Source organism: Otolemur garnettii, unplaced genomic scaffold, assembly GCF_000181295.1.
Source record: "Otolemur garnettii isolate 467f Iridium unplaced genomic scaffold, OtoGar3 scaffold00127, whole genome shotgun sequence".
NCBI classification, from domain to species: Eukaryota; Metazoa; Chordata; class Mammalia; order Primates; family Galagidae; genus Otolemur; species Otolemur garnettii.
In genome coordinates, this window is record NW_003852522.1 from 3,972,998 (window position 1) to 3,982,322 (window position 9,325).

The window sequence follows — 9,325 nt, forward strand, 5'->3', positions numbered from 1 at the left end:
TATCATTGTTGTTTGGCGGGCCCGGGCTGGATTCAAACCCGCCACCTTAGGTGTATGTGGCTGGCGCCTTAGCCACTTGAGTCACAGGCGCCGAGCCTAATGGCAGATTCTTTGGGGGGTAAGAAGACTGGAGGAAACAATACTTTTATTCTGATAATGGAACAGGGAGATAAGGTTTATTCTTATAAAAAGACTGTGCTTCTGGCTTTCAAGAGGACATGTGAGAATCTGGACTTTTACTTCACGAAGGGATGGTTGGCTTAGCTATGCCTCCTCCATATCCCCATGCCCACAGGTCCGTGGCAGGATTGTGCAGAAGCACACCATGCAGGCTATAAGCAGAGTGGAGTGTATGAGCTGCAAATGGGCCGGCTTGTGGTATCAGCATGGTGCGAGCAACAACTGGAGGGTGGAGGCTGGACTGTGATCCAGCGGAGACAAGATGGTTCCGTCAACTTCTTCACTACTTGGCAGCACTACAAGGTGGGTGCAGGTGGGCAGGGGCAGGGAGGGGAGGGAACCTGCGTTCCTGACCTCCTGACTTTCCTGCCCTGCCAGGTGGGCTTTGGGCAGCCAGATGGGGAATACTGGCTGGGCCTTGAACCTGTGTATCAGCTTACCAGCCGTGGGGACCATGAACTGTTGGTGCTGATGGAGGACTGGGGGGGCCGGGGAGCAAAAGCTCACTATGATAGCTTCTCCCTGGAACCTGAGAGTGACCACTACCGCCTGAGGCTGGGCCAGTACCACGGTGATGCTGGAGACTCTCTTTCCTGGCACAATGACAAGCCTTTCAGCACCGTGGATAGGGACCGAGACTCTTATTCTGGTAAGAAGGACTCTTATTCTGGTGGGAGTGTATAGGGGAGGCAGGACTCCTGTGCTGGTTAGAGAATGTAAGGTGTGGTAGGTAAGACGCCCCTCTGGTAAGTTATCAGGATAAGCAAACTTTTATTGTGGCAAGAGAACAAGGGACAAAACTTTTTATTCTGGTGAGGGATTGGGAACCCAAATTCCTTTTCTGATGACCCAATAAAGAGTCAAGACTCCTGTTCTGGGTAAGAGCAGAGGGTGAGAGCTGGAACTCTCATTCTAGGAAGGAGAGAGGATTGTTTTTTTCCTTGACAAAGAAATGAGCGTAGACTCCTGGTTTGCAGAAAAGGTGGGAAGTGTGTAACTTATACTTTGGTAAGGAGATAGGGAAGGAATTAAGGCTGTTACTCTGAAGAAAGGGGGGTTTGGCTAGGGCTTCCATTTTGGCAAGGAGATGGAAGATTGGGGCTTATCTTCAATAAGAATAGGAAAGGCCAGGGGATGCCTGGCAAAAGCCTTGTACTATAAGGTGCTAATAGAGGCTTTTACTCTGATGAGAGGACATGGACTTTCTCCCTTCAGGTAATTGTGCCCTATATCAGCGGGGAGGCTGGTGGTACCATGCCTGTGCCCACTCCAACCTCAATGGTATATGGCACCACGGTGGCCACTACCGAAGCCGCTACCAGGATGGTGTCTACTGGGCTGAGTTTCGTGGTGGGGCATACTCTCTCAAGAAGGCTGCCATGCTGATCCGTCCTCTGAGGCTGTGACTATCTGTTCATCCATCCTTCAGGTCCCAGGATAGCCCAGGATCTTGGCCACACCTCCTTTTTGTAGCTCAATGCTGATGTGTCTCATGGAACTCCTATTTTGGGTCTCTTAACTTGGACCCTGAAATGGGAGCCGGGAATGCCCCCTGCCAATATCTGAGACCCAGATGGCTCCCCAAGGGCATTTATATCTTGGTTTGAGATCAAATTTTATAACAAGATAAAGTATCTATGTCTGATTTGTATCTGCACCTGGCAGGGGTCACTCCCTGTGCCCGCTGCCCTCTTCCTCTTCCTCTTCTTCTTCCTCCTCCTCTTCTTTCAGGTCCTCAAGGATAAGGTTGTCCAGGTCTTCCTGGAGGCCACCCTGGCTCAGGCAGGTGGCTACGGTAGAGCCACTGCTGATATGGGGGTTGCTGGGGTGGAGGACTTTGGGCAAGTGATTCTGCTTCCGGCTCTTGGGGTGCGCACAGGATGTCCCAGGCACATGGGGCTCTGAGGAGGGAAAGGGGTTGAGGTCATGGGACTTGATGTTCCATGAGACCTTGGAGAGGAATGGGCTGAGGCCACAGGATACAGAGACCAGAGTTACAGGAAATTCAGAAGTGTTGAAACTACAAGAGACCTGGGATGTGGAGGTCACCTGAGACCACTGGAGACAAACAGGAGCTAAAAACAAAGACCCACGGGGACCCTAGGGCATGGGCCACACCACGAAACCAGGAAGCTGTGAAAGACACTCAGCAGGAGGGCCTGCTGGCCAGGGACAAGAAATGGGCTGAGGCCTTAGGGGGCATGTGGAGACTGGGATACTTAAGACCATAGAGGTGGACACAGACCACCCAGGGTGGGAAAGGGACCCTCACCTCGCCTGTTGTAGCAGTCAGCTGCCGAGCAGGAGTGAGTGTGGGTACTGCGGCGATCCAGGTCCCGGTCCCAGCGCGGAGGTAGGATCCGTGTTGGATACACAGGGAAGCCGCACCCGTAGCAGGGGGATGGGGACCCCATCTGTGCCCAGCCCCTGGGGGCGGGCAGGGCTGTGAGGGTCTGAGGGCAAGGCTGGGCTGAGATGGGGCTGGGGTAGGACGGGCAGGGCTGGGATGGGGCAGGGGTGAGGTGGGGGGTGGGGACAGCACCCTCACCGGAAGTTGTGCCGACACTTTGGGCAGTGGAACTCAGCCAGGCCCCACATCTTGTCGGCTGGCACTGGCTCGTAGCGTTTCCGGCATTTTCGGCACCGGGATACCTGGGGGCATAGTACAGAGGGGACCAAGGGTTGTCAGAGGTGTCTGGGGCTGGCTGCCACCTGCAGCATCTGGTGTTGGCATAAGCTGCCCAGTGGCACATTCAGAGACTTCATTTTGATAGTTAGCTGTTGGCTTTGGTGGGAATATTTACACCACAGAAATTGGCAAACACCGCAAATTTGGGCTCCCTGACTCTCTTCCAAGAGTCAGTTAATTATTTGCCAGAAGCACATGACTGTTAACGTGGGCATTCATTAGCCATGCATCATGGCAGGTGCCTATAGTCCCAGCTACTCTGGAGGCTGAGGCAGGCGGATTGCTTGAACCCAGGAGTTTGAGGATGCTGTGAGCTAGGTTGATGCTATGGCAACAGAGTGAGACTGTCTCAAAAAAAAAAAAAAAAAAAAAAGGAGGGTGTTCAGAAGCTGAATTTGGAGTCAGGGTTTGGGGGTCAAGTTTGATTTCAGTGGTAGCTGTTAAAGTGTGGAGTCAGGGTCAGGCTCCCAGTCAGGCGTTAGAATTGGAGATCAAGGTTGAACTCTGAGATTGGAGGGAGGTCAGGGGCTCTAAGAGGCTGACATCCTTAGGTCAGAGATACAGATTGTGAGGATGGGGATCAGGAGTGGAGTTGGGGACAGAATCAAGGTAAAGTTGTAGGTTATCACCTCCTTTCTCTGGGGTACACGGCGCCACCAGACGTGGTCGCAGGAAGAGCAGGCAAACTGCCGGTCCACAGCAGGGATGAGGTCATCCTGGGCACGTTGGAACATGCGGAGGTTGGCTTGTGTCAGTGGTAGGAGGGAGGTTGCCACCGCCTGTGAAATGAGGTACATGGGGATGAGAGGGTAGTTACCTTTCCTCCACCAACATAAACATGTAACAACTGTCTTCTCCCTATGGACGAGTCTTCCTCTGTCCTAATACACACCCTTCCTCCTGTGCCTATGAATGTCCCCTTTCTCCATCCCATACCCTGGTCTCGCCCCAGCCATCAACTCACCTGGATGTCCTGGTCCTGCTTCATGTCCTCTGGTGGGTCCTAGGTGGAAATACCAGGGGCAGAAACTGGGGATGGGGCTTGGGCCTCTTTCTACCTTTGTTTGCTAAGGGAAATGCACCCTGCTTTGGGGTTCCCAGAGGGGAAGGCATGGTCTCAGCCCCATTTGAGAATAAGGTGCCCCTAACTCACCAGGAGCAGATATAGCAGTGCCCACTTATTGAGGGCAGGTATGTTGGTTCAGTTAATCCTCATAGCAGCCCTGAGAGGTGGGCATACCTGTTGTCCTATTGCTCAGATGGGGAAACTGAGGCCCAGATCCAGGGGAGGGCTTGCTTGAGATCACCCTGAGTGAGGCCTAGACCCCACAGTGCCTTCCTAGCTGTTGGCTTTAGTGGAAATATTTACACCACAGATTGGTATGATGTGCACATCGCTTCTTTGAGACCATGTTGCTTTAGTCTAAGCACTTGGGCTCTGGATTCAGAGAAGTGGGTTCAAATCCTGGCTCTATCACTTCCACCTGTGGGAATGTTGGAACGCCACTCATTTCTCCCTGGGTCCCCCACTGACAGCATCTTAGAGACTAGGCTCTGACTCCAGGTGGCCAGAGTTCAAGTCCCAGCTGCCCCTTGACTGCTGTGTGAACCTAGCAAGTGACATTGCCACTCTGTGCCTTGGTTTCCTTGTCTGTGAAATGGGGATGATGAATCACAGGACTTGTCTTACAGGGTCACTGTGGTGATGAAATAAAGTCAATTCCTGGAATCTTGCCACATGGGAAGTGCTCAATGTTCCGCTTTTCTATTACTTTTATCGTATTCTTTATATTGTATATAGAAAGTTATATATTTCATTATACTCTTTAACAACTCTATGCTGGGCCACTCAGGGCAGGCAAAATCAGACTTACGCTTCTAAAGCTGTCTAAGAGGCAAAGTGGCCCTGTTGTAACTGTGCTTCAAAGCCATTCATTCATTCAAAATAAGGGCTCTCCTGCCTCTCCTCCCCTGTCTCCTGCTCATCATGGTCTTTCTAGGGACTGTTGCTGACACTCTTTCTCTTTCTCACCTCCCAGCTTTTGCCCACACCACTCCCCCCACTCCAAGACCCCTGTCATGCCCAACCCTTCCCTTCCCAGGGCTCATTCCCCATCCTTGAAGATTTGGTACCTCCTCTGGGAAGCCTTCCCTGACTTCTGTGACCCCCCTGTGGTGGCAATAACCCTGATTCATTTCCCTGACTAGTTTCAGAGCTCTCTTCTCCGTTGAGAACAATCAGCATGTAATGAGCACCTACTGTTTGCAGGCTCCCTGGCAGGACGCATGATTGAGAAGCAAAAAAGTGAAGGAGGATGGATAGTGAGCTGTGGACCCACAATGCCCCGTCCCTCCTGCTCCAGAGGGGGTCACCATGAGTGCATCAAGTCCCCTCGGTTCTCCCTCCCATGATGATCCGGTCCTTTGAGGGGAGGGGCAGGTTTACCTGGGCATCCAAGTCGTTACTCAGTTCCTGCCCATCTTTCTGCTTCACCCCTGGTGGGAGAGTTAGTCTAAGTGAAAGGTCCCTGAAGAGTCTGCAGAAGTTCCAGGCCACCCAGAGCCACAACGTAGATCCTCCTCCAGGCTGGGACCCCTCCTGGATTGATGATCTCAAACGCCTCTCCTTAGACCACGCCCCCTCGGCGTTCCCACGCGCGTTCCCAGCACCAGGCTCGGGACCCCCGCAGACTCACCGTACACTATGGAGCGCCCCACGCCAGTGTGGTCGCTGCCGAATTTCCTCATCAGAGCCCCCGCCTTCTTGGAGGATACCTTGCCATGAAACTTCTCTCGGAGGCGCCGGACGCTCTTCTCCAACTGGGATGCGGACAGGGTGCTCCAGTCGGAAAAGGAGAAACGCGATCGGCCCTCCCCCATCTCTAGGCATTGATCTCCCGGCGTGAACTTGACCCTTGGTTTTGGCCTCTGTTGCCCGCCACCCCCCCACCCCGCATCCCTCTACGGCATTTCCTGGAAAAAGCCAAAGTCCCCACAGGGCATTGGGGGAAGGTGTAGATTGAGGCTAGCGTCCCAGGCTTGGGGGGGCGGGGGGCGGCTAAGTTATCCCCGGCCTCTGACCCATGACCCTGCAGCCCCCGCTTTTCCTCGAGGAGGCCGCATTTTGCTCTGAAGAGGATACAGGAGTCACTGTCCTTTTCAAGGAGGGCAAGGGCCAGCCTAGGGGTGAGGTCTGCACTCAGGATGCGGTCCCCAGGAACTGCGAAGCCCCCTGCATGCCTCCAGCCCTTCCTCGGCGTCGGTCGCGGCGCCCCGGTCCCAGCAGCCGACATCTCCTACCTCCACACCTTCCTGAGACATGGTGGCCGCGACGCGGGTTCCAGCGAGGGTCCGCACTCCGCAGCTCAGCCACCCCCTACCTGGGCGCGCCCGTAGGTCTTGCTGCCGCGCAGGGCAGGGGGCGGTGCCTGGGGCCGTCTCCGCCCTTTCTCCCCAGCCCCTCTTTCGGTTTCGTTTCTAGGGTAGGGGGGACGCGGCGCACTGGCTCCGCCCCGTCTCCGCCTCCGCTCTTGCGCCCCGAACCCGAGCTGGCGCCGGGGGTCGGCACCCTGCGGTGTAGCGCACAGACCTCGGGCAGGGGAGATGGCGCGGCCTCTGCAGTCGGTCACATGTCCCCACGCTGCGCGGGGTCCGCGTCTTCACGTCCCTCGTGGGGCGGGGCCGCATCAGCAGGGCGCAGCGAGTCCCCGTGCCCCCCCCGCATAGCTCTGGTGCGCGCCCCCCCCCAGTTCATCGCTTTCCTTTTCTTTTCTTTTTCTTTCTTTCTTTCTTTCTTTTTTTTTTTGCAGTTTTTAACCGAGGTCGGATTTGAACCCGCCACCTCCGGTATATGGGGCTGGCGCCATACACCGTTGAGCCTCAGGCGCCGCCCCCATCATCGCTCTCCTTTTCGCCCTTACCCCTCCCCCAGGAATCAGACGCATAGCGGGACGTTTTCTTGCTCTAAGTCTTTGACCTGGCCACAGTCACTTCTCTGAACCTCACTTTACACCTCTGTAAAATGGGTAGGATTGTAGTGTTTGCATCCTTGTCTAGAGCTTGGGCCAAGATTCTGAAGCAGAGAGCTTAATAGGGCCCGGCTCACCAAAAGGACTCAGCCAATCTCTGGGTCACCTACTGTGTGTGCGCTAGTGGTGGTGGTGGAAGGTGCTTTCAGGGAAGGGGGAGTTACACATTCCTGACCCTAACTGCCAAGCAGAGACTGTCTAGTGGCTCCAGGCAATGTGAATTGGCAATTCTAAGGTTGAGAACTCTGTGGGCCAGGACATTTGTAATTTAGTCTAGGGAGTCTTTAGGTGGGGCCCTCGCCCAGCCTGGGGACATCAGAGGTAGCTTCTTGGAGAAGCGGTTTGGGCTTGGCATCTATAGCTCAGCATTTAAGGCGCCAGCCACATACACGGGAGCTGGGGGGTTCCAATCCAGCACGGGCCTGCCAAACAACAATGACAACTACAACCAAAAAATAGCTGGGCGTTGTGGGAGCCTCTAAGTCCCAGCTACTTGGGAAGCTGAGGCAAGAATCGCTTAATCCCAAGAGTTTGAAATTGCTGTGAGCTATGTATGACGCCACGGCACTCTACCCAGGGCTACATAAAAAAAACAAAAAACAAAAACGGTTTGTGCAGAGTCCCTGAAGTTTGAGGTCTTAGCTAGGTGAAGAACAGAGTGGGAAGGAAACATCAGCACAGAGCTCCCAAAGCAAGAATCTAGGACTTTGGGATAGGGCTTCTTAACCCTGGCACTACTGACATTTTGGGGTGGATAGTTTTTTGGGGGAGGAGCTATCCTGTGCATTGTAAGCTGTGGAGCAGCATCCTGGCCTCCATCCACTAGATGCCAGTGATGCCTATCTCCAAATCATAACAACTAAATATGTCTCCAGACATCTGAAAATGTCCTCTAGGTAGGGGGTGGGAGGGAGCAAAAATTGTATTGGGGTAAACAACTCCAAAGATATTTTTTCTGTCTCCCCCCCTTTTTTTTTTGAGACAGTCTCACTATGTCAACATGGGTAGAGCACCATGGTATCATAGCTCACAGCAACCTCAAACTCCAGAGCACCATGGTATCATAATACACAGCAACCTCAAACTCCTGGGTTCAAGGTATTCTCTTCCCTCAACCTCCTGAGTGGCTGGGACTACAGGCACCCACCACATGCCCAGCCAGTTTTTATATTTTTATTTATTTTGTTTTTTATTTATTTTATTGAGAAAGAGTCTCATTATGTTGCCCTCGGTAAACTGCTGTGCTGTCACAGCTCACAGCAATCTCAAACTCTTGGACTTAAGTGATTCTCTTGCCTCAGCCTCCCAAGTAGCTGGGACTATAGGCACCCGCCACAACACCTGACTATTTTTAGAGATGCGGTCTTGCTCTTGCTCAGGCTGGTCTGGAACCTGTGAGCTCAGGCAGTCCACTGCCTCAGTCTCCCAAGTGCTGGGATTACAGGTGTGAGCCACCGTGCCCAGCCCTTACCATATGTTTTATTAATAGTTCTCTCTCTTATTAATGTACATAGTTACCGTTCAATAAAAAAAAAAGAAAAAAAAATAGTTCTCTCTCTTCCTTTTTAACAATTTACCCTAAAACGTAGCTGCTTAAAACCCTAAACTCTTCGTGGTGGCTCATGCCTGTAATCCTAGCATTCTGGGATGCCAAGGCAAATGGATTGCCTGAGCTCCAGGTTCGAGACCAGCCTCAGCAAGAGCAAGATCCCATCTCTAAAAATAGATGGGCGTTGTGGCTGGCACCTATAGTCCCAGCTACGAGGGAGGCTGAGAGGCAAGAGAATCACTTAAGCCCAGGAGTCTGAAGTTGCTATGAGCTATGACACCACAGCACTCTACTGAGGGCAACAAAGTGAGACTCTGTCTCAAAACAAAACAAGCAAACAAAGAAACCTCTAAACTCTTATTATTTCGTATAGTTTTTGTGGGTCAGGTTTCAAGGAGTGTCCTTGCTAGGCTGTCCTGGTTCAGGGTCTTCCTCCGAAGGTTTCAGTTAAGATGTTGGCCAGGATTGCAGTCATAGGAAGGCTTGACCTGCTTCCATGGTGGCTCACTTCCATGCAGAGGGAGGTGGGTGCTGTTGTTGGTAGGATCCTCAATTCCTCCTTGTTTGGCTAATTGAGTATCCTTCCAACATGGCAGCTGGCCTCCTCAGAGCAAGCGAGCCAAGCGAGTGAAAGCCAGATGGAAGGGGTATCTTTTTATAATGTAGCCTTGGAAATCACATGGCATCGCTTCCATGGCACTGTGTACATTGAAAATGGTTCAGTAGATCAAGCCCACTGTGGGGGATGAGATATTAAGACCTGGCTCTCTTTACCCTCCAACCTGTCCTTCTCTTGCTAGACTGTCTCTTTGAGCTCAGAAGGCAAGGAGGGCAGGGATCCCAGTGATGCTTCAGCCTCTGTTCAGGAAACAAGGATGG

The 9,325-nt window shown here is 52.9% G+C and overlaps 2 protein-coding genes across 3 annotated transcripts in view; one reads left to right on the top strand and one right to left on the bottom strand.

Moving 5' to 3' along the window:
• Positions 1-1,825, top strand: part of ANGPTL6 (angiopoietin like 6) — a 10,376-nt gene extending 8,551 nt beyond the window's left edge. Inside the window, exons 4-6 of the mRNA XM_003798048.3 lie at positions 296-483; positions 559-829; positions 1,396-1,825. Of these exons, the coding sequence (XP_003798096.2) occupies positions 296-483; positions 559-829; positions 1,396-1,586 (650 nt within the window). The 3' untranslated portion in view covers positions 1,587-1,825. The remainder of the gene's footprint in view (positions 1-295; positions 484-558; positions 830-1,395) is intronic.
• Positions 1,783-6,497, bottom strand: CUNH19orf66 (chromosome unknown C19orf66 homolog). Of its 2 annotated transcripts, none has more exons than XM_012810204.1 (8): positions 6,170-6,497; positions 5,566-5,689; positions 5,316-5,365; positions 3,834-3,872; positions 3,499-3,648; positions 2,729-2,832; positions 2,453-2,607; positions 1,783-2,081 (listed from the first exon to the last, which is right to left on the bottom strand). In XM_012810204.1, the coding sequence occupies exons 1-8, from the start codon at positions 6,188-6,190 to the stop codon at positions 1,849-1,851; spliced, it is 876 nt and encodes a 291-aa protein (XP_012665658.1). In that variant the 5' UTR covers positions 6,191-6,497; the 3' UTR covers positions 1,783-1,848. The 2 variants fall into 2 exon arrangements, with proteins under 2 accessions (XP_012665658.1, XP_023373845.1); XM_023518077.1 differs by having other exon boundaries at positions 2,453-2,633.
• Between the last annotated feature and the right edge of the window lie 2,828 nt (positions 6,498-9,325).

Coding starts and splice junctions, on each gene's coding strand:
- CUNH19orf66 (XM_012810204.1), bottom strand. CDS start 6,190: ATGTCTCAGGAAGGTGTGGAG. Junction 5,690..6,169: donor TGTCTCAGGAAGGTGTGGAG/GTAGGAGATGTC, acceptor TCCGCATCCCAG/TTGGAGAAGAGCGTCCGGCG. Junction 5,366..5,565: donor GGGGCGCTCCATAGTGTACG/GTGAGTCTGCGG, acceptor CTCTCCCACCAG/GGGTGAAGCAGAAAGATGGG.